Genomic DNA, 25393 nt, shown 5'->3' on the forward strand with positions numbered 1-25393 from the left:
AAAGTAAAATCTTCGGAAAATGTTAAATAGTGTTCTAATTGGTAAATGTCGGTGCGTTACTTACGGAAAATTTGAAAATTCGATGTTCCAGGTAAAAAAAAAAAAAACAGATAAATTAACCCCCCCCTACTCCAACTTGGTGTGCTTTCCTTTTCTTATTTTATTTCTTTTTCAGCTAATTTTAAATTTTCCACCCAAAAAGCGCTATAATGTATTTTTGAAAATTAGAAAATTCTATGTCCTGGAAAAAAAAATCCCCTCCCCCCAACGTTGGTGAAGCCGTCGTTTATGCTACAGCGTGCATGCGCGTAGCATAAACGGAAGCTGCAAAATGGTGGAAAGAAGTTCGTGGGTTCAGGGGTAAATACCATGCAAACGGTAAATTTGCCCCAAGTTTGACTATCAGATTTGTTGTCAGCGACCTCAATTACCTATACAAAAACAAATTAGAGTGGTCGGTGTTCTGTAGTAGCGTATCTGGATATTTACCTTTTTTTTTTTTCTTGCTTAAAAAAAATAGCATTAATACAGTAAGTTAGGTAAACTGACTTTTTCGTTTAAAAAATGAAATTATTTCCCTTTCGTTATTAACTTTTTTTTTTTTAATTTTTTTTTTTAATAAATATTTTGTGTTTTATATACATAAAGTACAATTGTTGAATGTTACTGTTTTGATTATATTCGTTTGGGGCGGGGGGCACAATTAAAAAATTAAGAAAGATTAAAATGAAGCGAAATTTAAGTTTCCATTCCATTTTTACAACAACCGTAAAACAGTGCATACTCAGCAAGTTTTATCGTAATTTATAAGCATATTGAAACACTAAATCAACATTTTATTTATTTTTTTTGCATAATTAATGATGGAAGTATTTTTCTGTTTATTTTCTTAACATCTGTTAAAAAAAAATAATTTGTACATTCTCTTGAAAAAAAAGAATCAAACTTTCACATGTGTTCCATTTTAACAAACTGAGCCACAGCAACGCGTGGCCGGGTACAGCTAGTATGTTTATATTTATATATATTTATATTTATTTTTATATATTTATATATATATATATATTTTTATATTTATATTTGGTAAAACTGGCAATTAGTAAAAACTTGAAGAGAGTGCTCAATATTATTGCAGAGCAAATATGTTTTTTTTTTTACACGGTGGTCACCACTTATCAAGGCCCGGAAGCCATTCCGGGATAAGGGTTATTGCAAGTACAGTACGTTAGTGAGGAGATTTAATGAAGTGTTTACTTAAGGGGGCGGTTCATTAGGAATTTGTTTACGTTGGACTTGAAGACATCCAGGTTGTAGTCAGGTGGGAAGCAGGCAGACGGAACAGAGTTCCACAAGCGTGCAGTTCTAAGAAAGAAGCTTTGTTCATGGAATCTACGTTTTGATTTAGGCACAGATAAAGAGTGGGGAAAGTTTTTGACAGTGGATTCAACTAAACGGGTGTTTTTCGTGAAAGATTGGTAAGGGGGGACCAGAGATTGGAGTTCAGACGAGCACCTGCCATGGAAATAGCGATAAAACAAGGATAGGCTCGCAACGTCTCTTGTGGCAGAGAGGTTGCAGGGTAGAGAAAAGGGCATCCCTCACTAAGCCACAAAGTCTATTTTGTACTCTGTCAAGGCAGGATAGGCTGTTTTTAGCAGCTCCTGCCCAGATATGGCAGCAGTATTCCATCCTTGGACGTACTTGGCTTTTATATAGATAGAGAATTACATCAGTAGTGAGATATCTTCTGGGGCGGTAGAAGGATCCCACCATCTTTCCAGCGACCTTGGCAACAGACTTGATGTACGTGTTCCATTTCAGATCAGGAGTAAAGGTCAAACCCAGAAGCTTGTCAAAACATGAGGCTTCTCCTAAACGAGAGCCATCCATTTCAATTGATGCCAGATGGGGATCAGAGCGTTGATGATGTAAAGATAGGAGTTTGGTTTTAGATGCATTAAAGGTAACTAGCCACGTCTTCCCCCACTGAACCACGCGCTCGAGATCAGAGGAGAGAGAATCAGAGAGAACTTTGTCATTTACAGCCTTTGATGCGTTGCCGTAGATGGTCGTGTCATCAGCATAGATGTCAACGAATGATTTAAGTATGTGTTTAGGGAGATCATTGATGTAGATCAGGAAGAGAGTTGGGCCCAGGATTGACCCTTGAGGGACACCAGCATTTATACTGCAGGCCTCTGATTTTTGACCATCGACCACTACTCTTATGAGCCTATCGGAGAGAAATGATTTAATGATTTAGAAAACATTTCCAGTTATACCGTAACTGGAAATTTTGTGAAGTAGGCCGTTATGCTATAACTTGTCGAAGGCCTTTGATATGTCAAGAGCAATTGCCCTAGAAAGGAAGCCTTTGTCAGGAGATTCACTAATCCTGTGAGATATAACCATTAGCACATCTGCAGTAGATCTTGCAGAACGGAAACCATATTGTGTGTCACTAAGAAGGTTATTTCTGCTGAGGTGGTTGACTATTTCTCTATTTAATATGGATTCCAGCAACTTACTCATAACACACAGGAGACTTATTGGTCTGTACTCAGAGAGAGATGACTTATCACCTGAATTCTTAAACACAGGGCATACTGATGAGGTTTTCCAGGGAGTTGGAAAGCACTTCTCCTTAAGGCAACGCTTAAACAGTTTCGTAAATATGGGGGCAAGTTCTGGTTGAAGCTTTTTTAACACTATAATTGGGATGTCGTCAGAGCCAATTGCTTTACTGGAATCAAGGTTATTGATTAGCTTGTTATATATGTATGTGTGTGTGTAAAAAAAAAAAATAATTGCAATTAAATTTACCAAAATGATCCAAGATGGTAAAACTAAAGTATATTATAAATATTAAAGAATTAATATTTATAAAATAATCTCAACCAGATAAAAGCTCGATAAAACTAAATAGGAGATAGAGCTTATAATAAGAGCAAACAGTTAATAAAACATGTTAAAAAACACTTTGAAAAAGAGTTAAAAACATAATTAATCTGAAAAGGAAACACTTGATAAGTGGATAATCTTTAATCCGCGGAGTTTCGAAGAAATACTTTTAATGTTTTTAACTCTTTTTCAAAGTGTTTTTTAACATGTTTATTAACTGTTTGCTCTCTCTCTCTCTCTCTCTCTCTCTCTCTCTCTATATATATATATATATATATATATATATATATATATATATATATATATATATATATATACATATATATATATAGTAAGTTATAAATATATATGGCGTTTAAGCTACACTGAATATTCCGCGTTTCATCCACTCTATGCATAAGCCTGAAGAATCCTAGAGGGGATTAAACGCAGAATATTCAGTGTAGCTTAAATGCTATACATATTTATAACTTATTAACTAGCTCTACCTACGTATTGAGCACTGTTGAAGTAAATACTTAAAGTTTATGCATAAATTTATACTTTCGTATATTAATTTTATGTGAGTAAATGAAGTAGTTATATATATATATATATATATATATATATTTAACGCGGATACCAACTCAAACTAATGAATCGACATGCTGTGTTCAAGTCATACCAAATCAATAGTAGTAGGAATCTTGACAAAAAGTTTGTAGTTTCTCTTGTGCTTAAGTTTTGTCACCAAAATAAAGCAATGTTGAGTCCGGTCAATACCAGATGGGTGACCATTTTGGAATACCACATGCTGTATGTGGGAGGACGTCCACACTTCTGCCAACGCCTACATCCCTCGTGACCTCCAGCTGTCTTTCTCTTTTTTTTTTACAAGGGAGTCACCATTTCCTAAGGCCCAAAGGCCACTTGAGAATTAAGGATAATGAATGTAAGGTAGTGGTATGCTAATTGTTAATGGCGTACGTTGGATAGAATTTGATTACTTCAGGAGACGGCTCAACAGAAACTTGTTTACATTGGACTTGAAGGTTGCGATATTGTACTCAGCTGGGAAGCAGGTTAACTAAACAGGCGGGCAGTTCTAGGAAAAAAAAAACTTATGGAATCTGTGTTTAGATTTAGACATAGACAGAGAGTGGGGAAAATTGTTGATAGTGGTTGTAGCTAGTCGAGTGTTTTATGTGAAAGTCCGGCAAGTCTTGCTCCTGTTATGCCACTGAATCAGTCTGGCTGAGACGCGAGAGTGGGGCTTCACTCTAAACAAACTCCTGCACATGTCAACCAACATCCTGAGTGTGATCCGATGGACTTTGTCATTCTGGCACACAAACTCGCTCTATCTGCTTCTTTAAGGACACAAGTGTTGCTGTATAACAATCATTATTCTTTGAACACAACAAATATACAGCGCATCTTGTAGCAAAATTGCTGTGAACAAGTCAGGTATTAGTAGTAGTAGTTGGAATAGTGACGGTGTGTAGAGGTTGTCTGCCTCTATTTTTCTTTCTTCTTAACACCCATATTATATTATTATATAATATTATTTCAGTACAGTTCGTATTTTGCATGAGTACCGTTTGTTTTGTTTCTTCTTCTTCTTCTTCTTCTTCTTCTTCTTCTTCTTCTTCTTCTTCTTCTTCTTCATGCCAACGTGCTTGCATTGACTTTAAAATAATCGTAGTAATTAAAACAACAATACTCATTAATTCTACTGAGTAATAATTTTTTTCTGTTTCATTTTAGTATAAGTTTCTATACAATAATACAATAATACCATATTCTTGAACATTATATCCTTACCATTTATTTTCCTGTAGTCTGTAAAAAGAAACACGTTTTTGCTGTTCGCAGTTCAACATCCAATCTATTTCTTGGTTAGTCTCCATAGTATTCAACTTGTTTCAAAAAAGTTCACACATCATTTTCTTGCTCATCCAACACGAAGAAGATAACAATTTCAAACCTAATTCCAACTACTTGACTTGCATGAACAATACCTCAATGTCCTTCCTTCCTTACACCACTTCCTGCTTTTCTACGTCACTTTCTTGAACACGGTTACTAAATTTGCAATCTTAATCTATAAGTGGAAATTTTCTCTTCGCGTAATTTAATTTCAAAGTGAAAATTTATTTTCTACGTTTATTAACACATGGTACGTTTTCAAATTTTTCACGCTTGAAATTCCCCCAAATGTCATTGCTAATAACTTGACTACATGTAAAAATAAGTCAATCAGATCTTCAAAGTCAGACCCAAATAGCATTTAAACTGACAAACCAAATTTTGTTAATCACTAATTTTCATTTGATTTTATTCCTATTAAATTTCTTCCTCGCGTGGCAGGTTAGTTCTTAAAGTGGCAAAGATTCAGCTCCTCAAAAAGGGGTTCTCTGGATTGAGTAAATTTTTTTAAAAAATAAAAGTTATTTTTAGAAGGCTAAAACAATGCAGGAATGTACAGTCGTGTGAAGGTAAATAAATAGGATGTAAATTGTAAAATGACGGCCATTTTGCAATTTACATCCTAGAGAGAGGATTCATTTCTCCACTGACGATGGGTTATTACCCGAAAGGACCTTTGGAATTAAATACCACCCACAGTTAAAATTCAAGTAGATAAATGAATAAATATATATTGTTAAGGAATAGAGAGAGGGAGAGAGAGGGGGGAGAGTGGAATTATAGTGTAGACACGTTGACCGGAAGTAAAAGATCAGCTGATTTGATTGCGTGTTAGTCATGTGATCAGGTTAGCTGAATCGATGAGATTTGGTTAGGACTTGGATGAAAGCGGACGGCTTTGCCGTTCTCTACTCCCCTTCGGGGGGGGGGACGAACGCTGACGTGGTAGAAATAAGACCTAGAAGAAGAAACCACAGGCTAAATTCACTTTCCATTCCTTTCTGCAAAACATTTGGAAGGTGAATAAAAACTATAGAACCGATTCCTTGTCTTGGAATGAAATAATTCTTCGTCCCCAAACACAGGAATCAAGTCTCCCTCCCAGACGAGAATTTCCAAATGGACCAACAAAATGGCAGAAGGTATGTTTAAAAGATACATGACAAGTCACACACGTATGCACACTTAACAGCAAATGAACATATATAATAGAAAGACCATTAGATGATCACATACACAACGTAACAATCCTTTATAAATAGACACGTTTTAATATATCATCTCCATTCCAATTTCAACCAATATATAACAATATTAAAAAATATATACATAATAAATAATAAATAAATAAAAATATTGAATTATTTATTATTCATATATTTATTTATCTTCACACAACGACTGTACATTCCTGTTCTAGCCTTCTAAAAATACCTTTTATTCTCTAACAATGCTTCAAGCAAACTACGCCATACTTCTTAAAAACATAATTCTCACTATAAAAGGATTTCTTATTCATTAACCGAGAATACAAAAGACGAAGTGTAGTATCAAAACAGATACTACACACTTCTCCTAGCTTTTATAAGGTAGAAGCAGCATTACAATTCTAATAAAAATTTGGTAAATATGGCTGATATACGGCATAATCACGTTGGCACACTAGTTCTCGTTTGATCACCAAAGTTAAGCAACGTTGAGCCTGGTTAGTATCAGATGGGTGACCAATTTGGGAATTCCAGCTGCTATATGTAAGAGGACGTCGACACCTCTCTGCAAGAATTGTAAAATCTTAATATCGTCATCTCTCCTAATGGAGATATATATGCTTGTAAATTTCATACTCCCATGGAACTTCCTCCTTCGCAGGAAGCTGGTTTAACCCGTATAGGGTTAGTGCTATTTCCCATTTTTTTTCTCCAAATATGGCTTGAGTCTGGGCACTTTTTGAACATTCTTAAGATATTTCTTCCTTATTTTTTTTTTTCAGTTTTATATTTTTATTATTTCTCTCCTTTTTATTCAAGGTGACTGGACGACGTCCATTCCCAATAACCTGTTGTTGGAACAAAATCAAACATGGCGGTTGGTCAATTGCACATATGATTTTGAAGATGACCCGTTGCTTGAGTCGCAAGAGGTCAGTGTTGATTACATTACAAACAAAAAAAGAAAAGGAAACCAGACAAACAGTTCCAGGTCTAACGTAAGTAAATGAATAAGTAACGTTTCTCCTTTCTTTTCCAAAATGGTGACCAACATTTCTGACGAAAGCCGGAGACTACACCGACCGAAACATTGCACAAATAACACTCAAGATGAGAACAATAGTTCTATCAAAACAAGTAATACAAAAAATCCTCATCTAAAAACTTCAGTACTGTAAGAGAATAAGAGTTTGGTTACATCGTTGAAGATATTATTTCGTAATTTGAGAACTTTTACGATACCAAATAATGTTATATATTTTTTTTATTAAATGGATAAAATATTTTTTGATTATTTTTATTTATTTTTTTTTTTTCGGTGGTATATACACAAAAGGAGTCATTTTTTCCTTTCATTTTGCCAGTGATATTAATCGTGCCAAGCATGAAAACACGTCGGATTTAGAGATGACCACAACCGTCAACAAAATCGGACATATGCTTTGTTCTCTACATACAATTAATACCACCCGCAGAAAAAAAGGGAAAATTGGCTTCTTTGAAAAGAGTGCATGCCATCGAAAGTCTCAGAAAAAAATTTAATTTATAAAACTCACTATGTCTGTCTGTCTGTCTTCATATTTATAAACTCTATCTCCTCCTAAATTAAAAGTCGCAGAGTACAGCAACCTCAAATGATTGGATTTTTATGTTCTTTTATGGGTCTTTAGCTCGTTAAAATAGTTTTTAAGTGGCCAAAAATGGAAAAAAAAATCGTTATACATTTTGTACATTCATCTTAGTTTATCTTTAATTTTTAATCAGTTCATATGCATGTCATGTTGTTACAGTATTTCGGTTTCGATTCTAGCTGATGGCACCCAAATACTTTTTTTACTTTTGAAATCATGACTATATAATAATATATACGAAATCAGGACAAGTTAAAATATAATATTTTAATACTTTTTTTTTTATACGGTGATCACCACTTATCAATGTATCCAAAACCAAGCTCCTATCTTTACATCATCAACGCTCTGATCCCCATCTGGCATCAATTGTGATGGATGGCTCTCGTCTAGGAGAAGACCCATGTTTTGACAAGCTTCTGGGTTTGATCTTTACTCCTGATCTGAAATGGAACACCTACATCAAGTCTGTTGCCAAGGTCGCTGGAAAGATGGTGGGATCCTTCTACCACTCCAGAAGATATTTCACTACTGATGCAATTCTCTATCTATATAAAAGCCAAGTACGTCCAAGGATGGAATACTGCTGCCATATCTGGGCAGGAGCTGCTAAAAACAGCCTATCCTGCCTTGATAGAGTACAAAATAGACTTTGTGGCTTAGTGGGGGATGCCCTTTTCTCTTCCCTGCAACCTCTCTCCCACAGAAGAGACGTTGCGAGCCTATCCTTGTTTTATCGTTATTTCCATGGCAGGTGCTCATCTGAACTCCAGTCTCTGGTCCCCCCTCGCCAATCTTTCACGATAAACACTCGTCTAGCTGAATCCACTGTGAAAAATTTCTCCCACTCTTTATCTGTGCCTAAATCAAAAGGTGAATTCCATGAACAAAGCTTCTTTCTTAGAACTGCACGCCTGTGGAACTCTGTTCCATCTGCCTGCTTCCCACCTGACTACAACTTGGATGTCTTCAAGTCCAACGTAAACAAATTCCAAATGAACCGCCCCCTTAAGTAAACACTTCATCAAATCTCCACACCAACGTACTGTACTTGCAATAACCCTTATCCCTGAGTGGCTTCCGGGCCTTGATAAGAGGTGACCACCGTGTAAAAAAAAAAAAAATAAAATAAAAAATAGGTCAACTTTAAAAGGTACTGCCACAGTGTTAATCCTTTATCCTGAATGTATTTCATACATTAACTTTGGTAGAAACCGTCTTTTTATTTATTTATAGTTTTTAATCAAACCAATAAATATTTCAACCATTTGGTTTGGTATGATTTTTTAGCAATAAACACTTAGAAACTTTCAGCTTTTTTTTGGGGGGGGGAGATTTGTCCATCTAAAATAAAGTTGTTTCGGGAGCCAGGGCTATCTCCATATGACCTTTTGTTTCAATTTTACTTCAGCAGGTTCTCATAAATCAAGAGGTCCTTTTCTAGGACTAATACTTAATTCCTATACTAGATATCTAAGTGTTCGGTAAGAGTCTCCTCTGCGGCTCAAACGTTGATTTAGTAAAGAACACCAATTATAATAATAAGTAAATCTTCTTTTGTTTTGGTTTTTTGGTCTTACTTGATTCCAGGACAAGAATTCATCTAGTCTGGTAGAATATCAAGCTACATTACGTGAGGTAAAATCACTTTGAGAAAGTGTACCATGCATCGTGCATTAGTGTACGAGGAGTGTACAATAAGTAATGCCCCTGACCCACTTCCCATAGCAGTAGAGCAACGAAACTTGACACAGTTATTAGTCGTTCTCTATATAGGAACCACCCAGAGTTATGCATTTCTCCCATCGTTTGATGCAGGTCTGGAGATCGTTTTTTGTAGAACACCCCAGGTTAGTCCTCCAATCACAACGTGACTTCAGAAATCAAGGCTGCATCATCTGGGAAACGCTTTCCTTTCAAAGACAACTTCATAGCTGGGAAGAGGTGAAAGTCAGAAGGTGCAAAGTCAGGAGAGTAGGGAGGATGGGGAAGGATTTCATAACCACACATCCGTGCTTCTAATCTGGTGACATGTGAGTTGTGGACCGGAGCGTTATCCTGCAGGAGAAGGGTACCTTTGCTGATCTTGCCCTGCTTCTTGATTTTGATAGCTTCCCTTAATTTCCTCAAAAGTAAAGCATAATAGGCTCGTGTAATTGTGGTACACTTTGCCAGGAAATCTGTCATCACTACTCCGTCCTGGTCTCAGAAGACTGTGAGTATGACCTTGCCAGCAGAGGGCTGCACCCTTGCCTTCTTTGGAGGTGGTGAGTCCAAGTGCTTCCACTGCATTTACTGGGCTTTGGTCTCTTATCATAGTGATGAACCAGGTTTCATCCTGCGTAATCAGTCTTTTGGAAAACTTTGACTCATCTTCTTGGCACATCTCCAAATTCATCCTCGAGAACTCAACGCGTTCTCGCTTCTGGAATGGTGTGGGCAACCTGGGAATCCATTTGGCAGACACCTTATGCAAATGGTCATGAATGATAGTTTCCACAGACCCTGTACTAATCTTGACATCTTGGGCTATTTGGCGAATAGTAATGCGCCGATCTTCCAAAATGCAGATGCAGTTGCCATCAGTTTGGAGTAGATGGAGCTATACGTCTAAATCGGATCCGCTGTTGTACTAACTGACCAGGACACTGCTGAGGTTTGCCACTGCATAAATGCTACTAGATCTGCTTTTGTGTACCTCGAGCCATCCTAGCTGAAAACATTATCAATAATTTTCCCCACTCTTTATCTGTACCTAAACCTAAATATAGATTCCATGATCAAAGCTTCTTTCTTAGAACTGCACGCCTATGGAATTGTCTTCCGTTTTCCTGCTTTCCAGCTGTCTATAATATGGTTGTCTTCAAGTTCAACGTGAACAAGTTTCTGATGAGCCGTTCCACTTAAGTTAACAAATTTACCGAACTTCCATTACTATCGATTACTATATTGTCCTTGAAATAGAAATGATTCAGCCTTGCTTCATTTTAACTTATTTACTTTTTGCTCCTCTCCACATACGCAAAGATAGTTTTAATTGGAGGAAATTCGGCTCCCCTAAAAATGGAGCACATTGAATGAAGCAATGATATAGACTGAACCAATTGGAAAGGATTTTTCTCCCTCTGATGGTAACATGCAAATATGTATTGCACCGAAATGAACGCGTCTACTCAATTTCTGCTAACACAATAACTAACTCTTCTTTCACTTGGAACGTTCTTTGAACATTTTGAACATTCATAGTCTACCAACTCTTTATTTTTCATTGTTTCAACAAGTGACCAATTATAAAATAATTGGGTACTTGTGCAGTTTAATGTACTTTTGAACAAATGCATTTCAGGTAAAAACACTATTATGTAACTTCATGTCATGTCGAAATTAGTAACAATTCCCAAAATTATAAAAAATGATTCAGTAGATGTGCTAGATATTTTTTTCACAAAAAATCATAGACACTAATGGTCGGACATTTTCTAGTTTTTTAATGGTAGATTGTGAGAAGAAACAAGGGAGATAAGTCAGTTTATAATACAGAATTAGTTGCACAACTCTTCCACACTAAAACATGCGATAAAAGTTTGATAAAAATTCAGTAAATTCTATTTTTACTTTTAATTGTTTTTATACTTCTTTTTATATTTTGGAATTTTGGGAAATTTATACTACATGGTAGCATGATAAAATTGTCATCGTAAAAAAAAGACGACATGATTCCATTTCCATTTGATGAAAACCGGTTTTCTTTCTTTGCTGCAAACCATCTACTAGTTTGGCAGTTGTGTACAAATCCCAAGAGCGATAGGAGCCTTCTATCATGTTTGAAAGTGACACAATGTTCAACAAGCGAGATTGGAGGATGTGCCACTGTGCAACTCATGCTCTCTACCGATCTAAGTTATGACAACTGGACCATTGCCAGCACCCTCAAAATGCATTGCTGGATGGTTCAACACTTAAGAGGCACAGCTCAACACATTGTACAATCAACGATTATGATCTTTGGTGTGGTTTCAAGTAAGGGCCATGTCATGCCACCTCACATCTTTGTAGTTGGCTTGAAAATCAACATCAAAGTGTACCTGGATGTGCTGGAAATTTTGGTGATTCCCTGGTGCAATCAGATGGCTGTTGGCAGATCTTGGGTGTGGCAGCAGGACACAGCGTCAGCCCACAAGTCCAAAGAGACCCAGGCTTGGCTTCAGAAGTAGTGCTACGACTTTGTACCCTTCTCTCACTGTCCCGCTCCTCCCTCGACCTGGACTACTTTGTTTGGTCATACGTCGAGAACATCACCAACATGACCTCTCACAGAACCAAAGCCAGCCTCATCGCCACCATCTACTGAGTATTTGCTGAGCTGCCCTGGACCTTGTGGAAAAGGCATGTTCCCAGTTCCAAACCCATATCGAGGCAGTGATTGAGGCTGAATGCAGCTACATTGAATAGATGTCAGCTCTACTACATAATCAAGTTACTTGAATTGATTTTTTCAATAAAAGTTTTAAAATAAATCTGTAGAGTTGTTTTCTTTAGGGCAAAAAAATTATTGTTCTATCCTGTAAGTTTGACATAACACATACACGCATATTTTTTAAAATCTAAAATGCATTTGTTTGAAATACCATTATACTTCACAAGTACCAATAATTGCTTTTGTATTGTTTTAATGAAAATCGCTCAAGACAATAGCATGAAGTCACTTGATGTAAGAAGCTAAAAAATACTACTTTACAATAAAAAAACAATGGTCAATATTATATGGATAGATTCTTACTCTGAAATTCTTCTCCCTTTGTCAGAAACATTGCTTATCAACTTTCATTTGATAATGTCCTATATTCAACACAGTCACTGGTTTTCAGCTCCGTCTCTTTCCGCATCTTCCCATCATTTCTTTTTCCTCTCACTACCACTTTTTTTATCTTCCCCTCTTCATACTTCTTCAACCTTAGCATTAAAGTTTCTCTCGCCTAAAGTTAAACTTCCTGTTCTTCATACCAGCATCTATCATTTTTTTTTTTACTAACTTCCCAGCAGGAAGTGTGCATTTCTTTAGTAACTCCACAACCGGAAGTATACATTTCTTTACTACCTGCTCAGCCGGAAGTGTGCTCCGTTCTTCATAGCATTATCTAACACCATCTATACTTTCCAGTAATCTTCCATGGCGCCTCGTCTCACTCTTTCTTTTAATACCTCTGTCCCATTACACTTTCTCTTCCTCCCACGTCTTCTTCCCACATTCCCCACCTCTCACTTACCCCCTCCTCGGTCGTTTTCTCACTTTCTCCCATCTCTCACTTAAACCTCCTCCCAATTCCTCTCCCACTTCCTCCTCCCACATTTTCTTCTCACTTTCCTCACCTCTCACTTACACCTCTTTCATCTTCCGCCTTTCACTTACTCTTCCCTGGTCTTCACACTTCCATTATCTCTCACTTACACCTCTCCCACTTCCTTTATTACATACAACTGGGATACTATCGACGTCCCCCTCCTCAAGTGTTAAGAATAAAAAAGAAAAGGAAATGACTATGGAAAAAGTGTTGATCAATGGAGGAGGGAATATGGGGAGTGGACTTGGTAACAAAACAATGAAGAGGACGTTGTTTACAAAGGTACACAAAAGAAAGTCGAAATAGGATTGTTAATCAAGGTTTTGTGGGTGATTAGGATAAAAGACCAGACACATGATCGGTCAATGTATTTGTCAATATGTTTAGAGTTAGTTCATTGACAGTTTTAGGAGTGGTATTGAGTTTGCGACGGTTGAGGACAGTTGCAAGTTTTTACTTATTTTTTTTAAGAGTGTCACCATTTATCGATGCCCGGGGGTCATTCAAGAGTAAGGGTTAATAAGTGTAAGGTGGTCAGTGAGACAGCAGTTCATTTTTTGTGGGAATTAGGCAAAATTAGACTACTTAAGGGAACAGGGTAGCAAGAACTTGTTTACATTGGACTTGAAGACGACTATGTTGTAGTCATCTAGGAAGCAGGCCAGTGGAACAGAGTTTCATAGGCAGATAGTTCTAACACCTGTTTTATAAAATGTGTCGCAGACTTTCAGTGATTCCTTTTTGTTTTTTCTTCTAGGTAAACAACCATATTCCAACAAAAATGGATTCTGGATACAATTCTGCAAACAAAATGCCAACATTGGTAGAAGCGCTTACGAATGGGAAAAAACATCCACTGAGAATTTTCTGGGCTTTGTTTTCACAATTGTCTACAATGACTGATCTGCCGGATGAAGAAAGACTCGGTAAGAGTTCGATTTTATTGTGGTTTTCTCTGTTTACTATTTACCTACTCTTCTTTTTGTCTCTCGTTTTGATAGGCAGATTGTGTTTATGTCTCTCGTTTTGATAGGCAGATTGTGTTTTTGTCTCTCGTTTTGATAGGCAGATTGTGTTTATGTCTCTCGTTTTGATAGGCAGATTGTGTTTATGTCTCTCGTTTTGATAGGCAGATTATGTTTATGTCTCTCGTTTTGATAGGCAGATTGTGTTTATGTCTCTCGTTTTGATAGGCAGATTGTGTTTATGTCTCTCGTTTTGATAGGCAGATTGTGTTTATGTCTCTCGTTTTGATAGGCAGATTGTGTTTATGTCTCTCGTTTTGATAGGCAGATTGTGTTTTTGTCTCTCGTTTTGATAGGCAGATTGTGTTTATGTCTCTCGTTTTGATAGGCAGATTGTGTTTATGTCTCTCGTTTTGATAGGCAGATTGTGTTTTTGTCTCTCGTTTTGATAGGCAGATTGTGTTTATGTCTCTCGTTTTGATAGGCAGATTGTGTTTATGTCTCTCGTTTTGATAGGCAGATTGTGTTTATGTCTCTCGTTTTGATAGGCAGATTGTGTTTATGTCTCTCGTTTTGATAGGCAGATTGTGTTTATGTCTCTCGTTTTGATAGGCAGATTGTGTTTATGTCTCTCGTTTTGATAGGCAGATTGTGTTTATGTCTCTCGTTTTGATAGGCAGATTGTGTTTTTGTCTCTCGTTTTGATAGGCAGATTGTGTTTATGTCTCTCGTTTTGATAGGCAGATTGTGTTTATGTCTCTCGTTTTGATAGGCAGATTGTGTTTTTGTCTCTCGTTTTGATAGGCAGATTGTGTTTATGTCTCTCGTTTTGATAGGCAGATTGTGTTTTTGTCTCTCGTTTTGATAGGCAGATTGTGTTTATGTCTCTCGTTTTGATAGGCAGATTGTGTTTTTTTTTGTTTTTTTTCTTATTACATTTTCACCCCAAACAAGGCACATTGCCACTTTGGTGTAGGGGGCTACTATCAGGGGCAACAGCTACTGGGGTACTATGTTGGGATTTGGGCAGCAAGATGTCGGTTCACGTTACACTTGAACTTCTGCGTGTCAGTACAGTTGGGAAAGCAGTGGCCTGGAATGGAATTCCAGAGTCTAGCGGTTCTGAGGAAAAAACTACTGGAGAAAAAGATCTTTTACATCTAGGGATCTTTACTGTCTGGGGGTGGGATTTAGCTGCCTGTTGTGTTTGTTGTGGATGTCTATGTCGTAGGGGCACAAGTGTCTGCAGTTCGCCAGAGCATTCACCATTAAAATACTTGTAGAACAGGCAGAGGAATGCAACATTACGTCGATGGGACAGAGGCTGAAGCTTAGATGCCAGTTCAGGGCCTATCAGATTTGCGACTCTTTCGAACCTTGTCTATGAGCGAGAGACTAGTAGCAAATGCACCAGCCTAAATGTGACAACAATACTCCATACATGGGCGAATGGTGGCCTTATAGAGGTACAGGATACTTTCAGGTGTAAGTAGTTTTCTAGCACGGTAGAGAGAGCCTACCTTCTTTGCAGCGGCTTTGGCAACACTTTCAATTTAATTGTTCCAACTCATGTTTCCTGTGAACGTTAGGTCAAGCAGTTTGAAAGATGTACTGTCAGATAAAGAGTCACTGGCCATTGCTATTGGTGGCAGAGAAGGTTTCTTGTAATTATTGAAGGAAACCAGTCTTATATTTACATATATATATGTATATATACATATATATATGTATATATACATATATATATATATGTATATATACATATATATATGTATATATACATATATATATGTACATATACATATATATATGTATATATACATATATATATATGTATATATACATATACATATGTATATATACATATACATATATATATGTATATATACACATATATGCATATATATGCATATATACACATATATATGCATATATACACATATATATGTATATATACACATATATATGTATATATACACATATATATGTATATATACATATATATATGTATATATACATATATATATGTATATATACATATATGTATATATACATATATATGTGTATATATACACATATATGTATATATACACACATATGTATATATACACACATATATATATATACACATATATATATATATGCACATATATATATATATGCACATATATATATGCATATATATATATATATATATATATATATATAATATATATATATATATATAGTCATTGGCATCAATGCTGCCATCAAAAATCCAAACACAGATGGGCAGGGCACATAGCCAGACATGACAACAGATTGTCCATCAGGACAATGAAATGGACACTTTGTAAACATAAGATTTTAAATGGAATACCAAGAACGAGGTGGAGGAAGGACCTGATACAACACATGGGTCCCACATAACAGTAGATATCTCGGGATAAAGATAGATGGCTAAAGTCCAGGGAAGGGTTCCTCATTGAATAATAAAATAATTTAATATATATCATTATATACATACGTATATGATTCAAACACGGTAGTGTTTTAATATATAGTTAAGTGTTAGTTTTACTCATTTCGAACTGCTTTAAAGTTACAACGCTCACTCATTTTGTGACTAAATTTCAAACCATTTTTCCAGTTCATAGGTCACCTTCTCAGTTATATTTTGAAATAAAAATTTTCCATTTTCGTTCATTAAAACAAAAGTTATAATAAAATTACTGGTGTTCAAAAGTTCTCAGAATTAGTAAGGAACTTGAGAGACCGATTCTTCTGATTGGCTGTTGGTTACCATATCAACTTTTTTTTCATAAATTATAGCGGGAATTACGCTTGCATGCCCTCTTATTTGAGTTATATATAGAGAGATAACAAAAGTGATACTCTTTGTCGTGCTAAAGCTGATAATATTTCGCTTACGATGTCGTTTCTCCTTTTTTGTCCCTTCTTTATGTATATTTGTGAGAGAATGGAGAGAGAGAGAGAGAAGGAGAGGGAGAGTGTGAATTAGAGTGTAGACACGTAGACCGGAAGTCAAGATCAGCTGATTGGATTGCGTGTGAGTCATGTGATCAGGTTAGCTGAATCGAGGAGATTTGCTTGGGACTTGGAAGAGAGCGGACGGCTTCGCCATTGTCTCCTCCCCTTCGCTGGGGGTGGGGAACGAACGCTGACGTGGTAGAAATAAGACCTACAACAAAGGCCAAATTCACTTTCCAATCTTCTGTAAACAAACTGGAAGGTGAATAAAAAAACTATAGAACCAATTTCTTGTCTTGGTATGAAATAAATCTTCGTCCCCAAAAACAGGTATCAAGTCTCCCTCTCAGATGAGAATTTCCAGATGGACCAACAAAATGGCAGAAGGTATGTTCAAATGACATGTCACACACATATTCACACTTAACAGCATATGAACATATGTAATAGAAAGACCACTAGACGATCACACCCAACGATATTAACTCTGGTAAGATAATTAAACACTGAATCTTTTATAGATAGACACGTTTTAATATATCATCTCCATTCCAATTTCAACCAATATACAACAAACGCTCATTTATGATATGACAACGTAACATATTTACTTAATTCCGTCTTTTATTTGCTTTTTTTATTTTATTTAGTCAATTTAAGAAGTTGGTAATAATTTTTATGGATTATTGACAATGCATATGATATTGAACACAAAAAAGAAAATATTATTTCAAAGCAAAGCCTGGAAAAATCATGAATTACATAGAAAAATGCAAGCATGAAAAGTAATATGGTTAAGATTAAACTTAGAAAAGTAAAGGACTAGCTGTTAAAACAGGAAAAGAAAAATGCAAGATATTCTAGTAAAAATATAATAAATTTATAACTTAAAATAATGCAGCATTAAGAATTGATTATATAATGTTAAATGGAATTAAAAAAATTAATTTAAGCGTATTTTATGCCCCCCCTCCCCCAACTAATTTTGATATTTATTTATGACGATTTGTTATGTGTCTGTCTGAAGCTGAAACTTTACTATTACCGCCATTTATTGGCCCATTCATACATTGATATACACTTTCAAACTAATGTACTATTTTACAATGCTCGATTCATGAGATGGCTGTGTAGTATCTGTTCTGTTGTCATTGTATTCTCCCACGCATTACCTCCTTTTGAGGCAAAGGAATTAATGTTGCATATGTTCCTTCAAGTATTATTTCCTCTCGTTTTTTTTTTTAGGGCGGGGGGACAGTGTTTTATATGTTCGTTCGTCATGATACCTCCTCCTAGGCATTATTTCCTCCTTTTCGTGGGGATGAGGTTAGTGTTGTATCGATTCTGTAATCATTATACTCTTCCCACAGGATTATCTTTTATTTGTTTTAGGGGTGAGTTGGGTTATGCTATTTGTTCCGTTGCTATGATACCATCCTCATAGGCTTTACCTCCTCTTTTTTGAGAAGGAGGTTTGGCTGGTAGGTAGTGTAGTATTTGTTGTTTTCATGAAAATGTTCTCCCAGGCATTATCTCTTGGGGGGTAGTGTAGTATATGCCTTTTTGTGATATATACTAGCAATACAATTATATTTATATCAACAGTGTTAATGTTTTTAAAATTTCAATTGATTAAATGCGTGAAAAGATGGCGTTATTAATAAGTATTTGATCGCAAAAAAAAAAAAAATTTTAAATGCAAACGAAGGGATTAAATTTATATACTTCTATTCTCTGTATGGCATCGGGATGTTAGTAATCCCTTCCTCGTATAATTTTGGATTCGTCGGACTACTGTTCCCATCTTGAGTTTGATTTTAACCACAAACCTTCTTCATGTGTATCTTGTCGAACTCAAGAATGTTTCTGTCGAACTCTGGAATTTGGACGAAATTTCGAACTGAACCTTTTATTTAATTCACGGGAGTTCGAAATTCTGTTCGAATTCCCCAGTTCGACAGAAACATTCCCGAGTTTGACAAGATACACCTGAAGAAGGTCGGAGGTTACGTCGACCGAAACGTTGTGAACATGACACTCAAAATGAGAACTGATGAATCCAAATAATACAAATAACAAATCTTTATCTAAAACATCAGAAACGCAATGCGTTCATGTTAGTCTGCTGTTGCTGAACTTTTAATGGTTGGTGTAGAGGACTATGATATATAAATCCTAATCCCGTTACAAAAGAAAATAATGAAACGAATGGAATGAAGGAAACAAAAACTCAATTGATGGATAAGATAAACGTGTCGTTTATTTACTGTTGAAAGAATGAATGTTTTAGATCTAACACATGTTCATGTCTGCGCGGGTGTAACCATTGTTTGTTGTGGGACTTGTAGTATAGAAGTAAAAAGGAAATGTGTGTTCATCTCACGTTCGGGTCACTATCGTTTGTTCGCGCGTGGGAAGAGAAGTGAGTAATGTAGTGTAAAATGGGAATGATAGTCCAGCGTGTAGACAAAGAAAAGGAAATATATAGAGAAAGAGTGAGAATGTCAATCCAGTTCATGGAGAGAGAAAGCGTATAAAGTGTACGTACTGTTTGTTAGCTTTTTGCCCTACGCATAGTGTCGGGTGGCGTGAGATGCACGGGCGCGCGCCTCCCGAAAGGGAGGCAGCTGGTTCGTCAAACCTCTCAGCTCGAGAGCTGGTCCGAAAAAAAGGGCTGGAAACAGCTTGTCTCTTGCTTTTATAGTTGTTTCCAGTGGTCTTTTGCGCATGTGTGGATTTCCTTTGAAAGGGAAGTGACGTTGTCCATGTGTGCGTAGATGTGCGTACGTTAGCGTGTGTGTGTATACACGTGAATGTGAGTGTATGTACGCGAACGTGAATATGTGTGCGTGTGTGGACGTGCGCGCGTATGTATATGACAAGTAATATGGCTTGAGATGTGAACGCGTGTTTTTGTGTGAGACTAGGAAAGGCTCGCGCATTGGTTAGCTCGTCGGTTAACGGTACTTCTACAGAAACTGGCTTCTGCGACCTGAAGCTCCGTGGCCTCTGCTCGGACGTTATAACCCTGAGGTTGCCTTCTGGCTTTGAATGATTTGGGGGGAAATTTGAGCGCGGAAAAGTTTTGTTGTTCTAAAAAGAAAAAATAATTTTATATTTCAACCGGAAATCGTGCGCAGATCTCATGCTTAGATGACATTTCTAGTCATTTGGGAATCGGACTTTGTCTCGTCAACATCCGGTTTTACTTCTTTTATGTACATTGTTTCTGTCTGTAAATGTGAGGGGGGGGATACATCATATTTTGTTTTATAAGAAGGAGGTCTCCAAAAGAGGTTTACCAAATAAATATTATAAAAATAGAAAATGATTTTTAATGATTTTTTTTTCTTTGATTTGTTTTATTCATTTTAAGATAAAAGGAACCGTCAGTGTTCCCCCAGGGGCACAATCTTTGACAGCCATGTTACCCTATGTCCCTTTTGCCGGGTACGGACCAAGTTGCCGCTGGGTCATATTCCACCTTATATTGACGAAGTTATTTGTGAACAAACCAATGTTGCCTGCTTCCGAAGTAAGTTTAATTTTTACTTATCAATCAAAACCTATTCATATACGTCTCTAACACACACCCGTTACACATATACATACACGCGCATACACTAGGAGAATACCCGTTCCAGGGTGGGTAAAATTAATTCCTCGAACAGTACAGTTTTGCATGACGAGCAACCTAGGTTTCTTTTGTCAAGAAAAAGATGAAACCGATTTTAATGTATTTAATGATTGGCATGTTTTTTGGGGGTTTTTTTATAAAAATCTTTATAAAAAGTTTCTGTTTCGGACTTAGAAATATTTTGAAAAATATGAGGCAGATATTAAAAATGTTCGGTAAACATTTACTATAAAAAACAAAAACATTAAGTAAACAAGTATAAAACAAAACATAAAGTAAACAAGTATTGTTTTAGGTAAGATAGAGTCGACAGATCGATTTTTTAAAATATGTTGTAAGCAAAAATAATATTTGTAGCAGAAACAAATGGAACTTTTTTCTTTCACAAATCAATGCCTCTCTCCTCTCCCCTGTGTGATTCATCCACATACTGACCAACCAGGGATGCGGCGCACTGATCCTTTCTCTCCTCTAAGGAACTCGGGCAGCTTCCGGTTTGAAGGAAAAAAGAGAGACGTCCAAGGATGGAATACTGCTGCCATATCTGGGCAGGAGCGGCCAAAAACAGCCTATCCTGCCTTGACAGAGTACAAAATAGACTTCGTGGCTTAGTGGGGGATGCCCTTTTCTCTACCCTGCAACCTCTCTCCCACAGAAGAGACGTTGCGAGCCTATCCTTGTTTTATCGTTATTTTCATGGCAGGTGCTCGTCTGAACTCCAATCTCTGGTCCCCCCTCGCCAATCTTTCACGAAAAACACCCGTCTAGCTGAATCCACTGTGAAAAATCCACTCTATATCTGTGCCTAAATCAAAACACGGATTCCATGAACAAAGCTTCTTTCTTAGAACTGCACGCCTGTGGAACTCTGTTCCGTCTGCCTGCTTCCCTCCGGACTACAACTTGGATGTCTTCAAGTCCAATGTTAACAAATTCCTAATGAACCGCCCCCTTAATTAAACACTTCATCAAATCTCCACACTAACGTAATGTACTTGCAATAACCCTTATCCCTGAGTGGCTTCCGGGTCTTGATAAGTGGTGATCACTGTGGAAAAAAAAAAAGACGCCAACCAGATCGGACCCTTTTCCTCGCTCTCTCCATCTCTGTGTCATCTCATCCGGTATCGACGATTCCCACTGGGAATAACTACCGTGACAGCACCAGGTGGCCAGAGTCCAGTTTTGACCCGGAATAATATCTCCCTGTGAACATTCGTCAAAATAAACCTTCTTTGTTACATTTCTCGAAGTTGTTGTGTTCGTTGTTTCATAGCTTGTGTCGAATTATTTATTTTCTTATGTTGTGTCCCAAAAGAACCAACCCTAAACATTATTTACTTAAGTGTCATGTCGAAAATAGTAATATATCTAAATATTAGGAAAATTCATCGAGTATTATTTATAGTTGCAAATAATTTTTTTATGGAAAATGGGAGAAATTGCATCGAACCTACAACCGTCGCATTGACAGTCGGCAGCTCTCACCATTCGGCTACGAATCAGTGCCGTAAATATTTCTCCTAGAATGTGTATTAAATCCACACCCTCCCGTCGCAAGGTGCTCGAACCATCAGCTTGTTTACAAACAAATTAATACTGGGCTTCGCTTAATCGCTTTTAAATACGCGTCGGGTGAAAATATATTTACAAAGTGCTCAACCCAAACAGGGTGGCGGGGTGCTTTAATTGTCATCCACATACTGTACTGTTTCGTTGTATCACAACTCATCAGTGCGGCTAAAATATAAGTGCGGCTAAAAGAGAGCAATACTAGAAATAAAAATAGGTTTAAGGCTCCTAAAATCCGTGCTAGAAGTGTCCGCAAAGACCCGTGACGGCGTTAGAATTCTTTGAAAAATATATATATCTATAAAAGTGAACGTGTCTGTCTGTCTGTGTGTCTGTCTGTCTGTGTACATTTCCCTACGCAATATCTCTGTCAATTTTTAGTCTATAGACTCGAAATTTGAAATACCGGGTACTGAGATTTGGGAAAATCGATGTGACGGGTGTCAGCCAGAAATTTGGCTGTTAAGGGGTCAAATTTCAACGATTTGACCTTTAAGAACTCTACCAAACTCCTCCGACAATTTTGGGTCTAGACACTTGAAATTTTAGATATAGGTTCCGTGAACATGGATCTAACTTAATAAAGTGATTTGAGCCCGAAACAATAAATTTTAAGGGGTCATAATAGGGGTCAAAGTTTTAAAAAATTAACCATTTTTTTTGTTTTTTTGCTTTTTTTGCACAGCATACACCTCCAAACACCCGATCAACGCCGGGCACCCCTGCTAGTCAATAATAAAAGTAATCTTCTCCTGAAGGTTAAAGGTTCAATTCTCAGTGTGGCCGACTGAAAAATACAATTGCTAATTACTCATGTCGTCTATCCAGTCATGGCAGACGGAACAAGAACATGCTACCCTCGTGAAGTAAATAAAGGGTTCCGTTCGAAATTCCGTCCAAATTCCCGAGTTCGACAAGATATGCCTTTACATCGACCAAAACGTTGTGAAAATCTCGAAACTCAAGATGAGAACAGTAGTCCGATGAATCCAAATACGAATAACCAATCCTCATCTAAAAAAATTTCAGAAACGTCAGGACCTGGAAAGTATGCTTAAAATACAGATATCATTTATTATTTACGCATTATCAATTTTAATGGCTCAAAGTCACTAAGAGTCATCTCAGCTTACAGTATCCCTTCAAAGTAAAAAAAAAAAATGCTTATTTTTAACAAAGATTTTTCCGAAAAAAACAAAAACAAAGATATAACCCCAGTATAGCAGTTCGTCTAAATTCAAATTGGTTGTATCTTGTTGTTCTTGGCATAAAAATCCCAGGTTGCTCGACTATCGTGCCTAAATATCACACGAATAGAGAATCAGTTGTCGTGCTTTATTTTGTTGTGCATAAATAGTAAACTCGTTTCTTGAACCCAAAACGTAAAGTTGGTATGTTACGTTGGAATAGACTTTGACTTTTAATAAATATCATTAAACCACGTCATCGCATAACAGTCCGTCTGTACCCATGCGAAATCCGTGCCTGTAAATCGAAGGGGGGGGGGCAGATATATCCTATATGGTTTTCTAACATAACAAAGAGATCCGCAAAAAAAGGGTTAACAAATAAATATAAGAATGGAAAACGATTTTTTATGATTTTATTTTCTTTGATTCTTTAAATTATTTATTTTAAGATAAATGGAACCGTCAGTATTTCTCCAGGGACACAAGCTTAATTTGTCGTGCATAAATTTATCGTGCATAAATAGTTAAATCGTTTGTTGAACACAAAACGTAAAGTCGATATGTTATGTTAGAAAAAAAACGTTAGTCTTTACTTTTGATAGATGCCATTTAACTACACGTTATGGCATAACAGTCTATCTGTACCCATGCGAAGTCTGTATTCATTATATTAACGTTAACAAAGTCTGTACTCATAATATTAACGTTAACGAAGTCTATATTCATAATATTAACGTTAACGAAGTCTATATTCATAATATTAACGTTAACGAAGTCTGTACTCATAATATTAACGTTCGATAAAAGATATAAAATATTTCAATCTATCTTGAAATCTAAAAGAGAAATTTAATTTTCCTTGTTTTTCTTTCACAACTTCTTCAGAACAAGGTAAATGTTTCCAAAGGTACATGAAGATAACAGCACTGCGGAAGATTCGCGGCAGCCATTGTTTGTTATCGGATGAAACTGGCCGTCAATTCTGGACCGGAAACTGGGAAATCTACGACCAAAAAGTGCGCGTTTCTTGTGAATGCCTTTTGGACAAGCGTTCAAAGTTCGTGAAATACGCCATTGGCTCAAAATGATCCTAACATTCTTCAAAATGTCGGTTACATTTCTAAAAAAAAAAAAAAAAAAAAAAAAAATACTGTGTACAGATCCATAACTTAACTTAAGGTCGTGTCGGTATCTTCCTGCAGTTTATGGTAAGTAGCCAAGAAAAGTTGACGCAAACACTGCCAGACGATAAATAAAATTAAAATTAAAAACAAAGCTTTAACACGTTGACCTTTTATTTTCAAGAAAAGCATATTAAATTTTTTTACAGAAATGTTTTAAAGAAAAAGGTTGTTTGTTTTTTTAAAGACAGAAAACATGGAAACTGCTTCTGTAGTACCAGTATTCAAGAATTCTGGCGAAAGAACTGACCCATTAAATTATCGCCCTATTAGCCTCCTCCCACTTTTTGCCAAAATATTTGAGACCTTAATTAACCATGCTCTAGTCCAGCACCTTACAGATGCTAAACTTCTGACCGACCGTCAATATGGATTTAGACAAGCCCGTTCCACGGCAGACATCCTCACTGTAATCTCTGAACGCATATACCATTCACTGGACAAAGCGGGAGAGGGAAGAGCGGTAGCTCTAGATATATCTAAGGCTTTTGACAGGGTATGGCATGAGGGTCTCCTCAGGAAGATTAGATCTTACGGTATCACTGGTAGAATACTTAACATAATTAAATCCTTCTTAGATAAGAGAAAAATCCAGGTTGTCCTCGACGGTCGTACATCTAAACAATATGATATAAATGCGGGAGTGCCCCAAGGATCTATCCTGGGACCTCTGCTGTTCCTGATATTCATAAATGGCCTCCCCGACAAGATTACCTCTGAGATGGGGATATATGCTGATGACACCACACTCTATAGCAGGCACGACAGGAAAACAAACGAACATATATCTAAAGTAATGGCAGAAACACTAGAGGATGACCTCCAATCAGTAGTGGAATGGGGACAAAAATGGATGGTCACGTTCAATGCCACCAAGACAAAACTGGT

At 36.7% G+C, this 25393-nt stretch overlaps 1 protein-coding gene across 2 annotated transcripts in view; it reads left to right on the forward strand.

Moving 5' to 3' along the window:
- Window positions 1–24475, forward strand: part of LOC145242700 (uncharacterized) — a 94790-nt gene extending 70315 nt beyond the window's left edge. For both annotated transcript variants that reach the window (XM_080105832.1, XM_080105831.1), the window contains exons 2-5: window positions 6837–7015; window positions 13748–13916; window positions 20302–20460; window positions 24210–24475. In XM_080105832.1, the coding sequence (XP_079961958.1) occupies window positions 6837–7015; window positions 13748–13916; window positions 20302–20460; window positions 24210–24412 (710 nt within the window). In that variant the 3' untranslated portion in view covers window positions 24413–24475. The remainder of the gene's footprint in view (window positions 1–6836; window positions 7016–13747; window positions 13917–20301; window positions 20461–24209) is intronic.
- Window positions 24476–25393: the final 918 nt, after the last annotated feature.

The sequence above is a fragment of the Euprymna scolopes genome, chromosome 21 (genome assembly GCF_053919585.1).
Source record: "Euprymna scolopes isolate OS-2025 chromosome 21, ASM5391958v1, whole genome shotgun sequence".
Lineage (NCBI taxonomy): Eukaryota > Metazoa > Mollusca > Cephalopoda > Sepiida > Sepiolidae > Euprymna > Euprymna scolopes.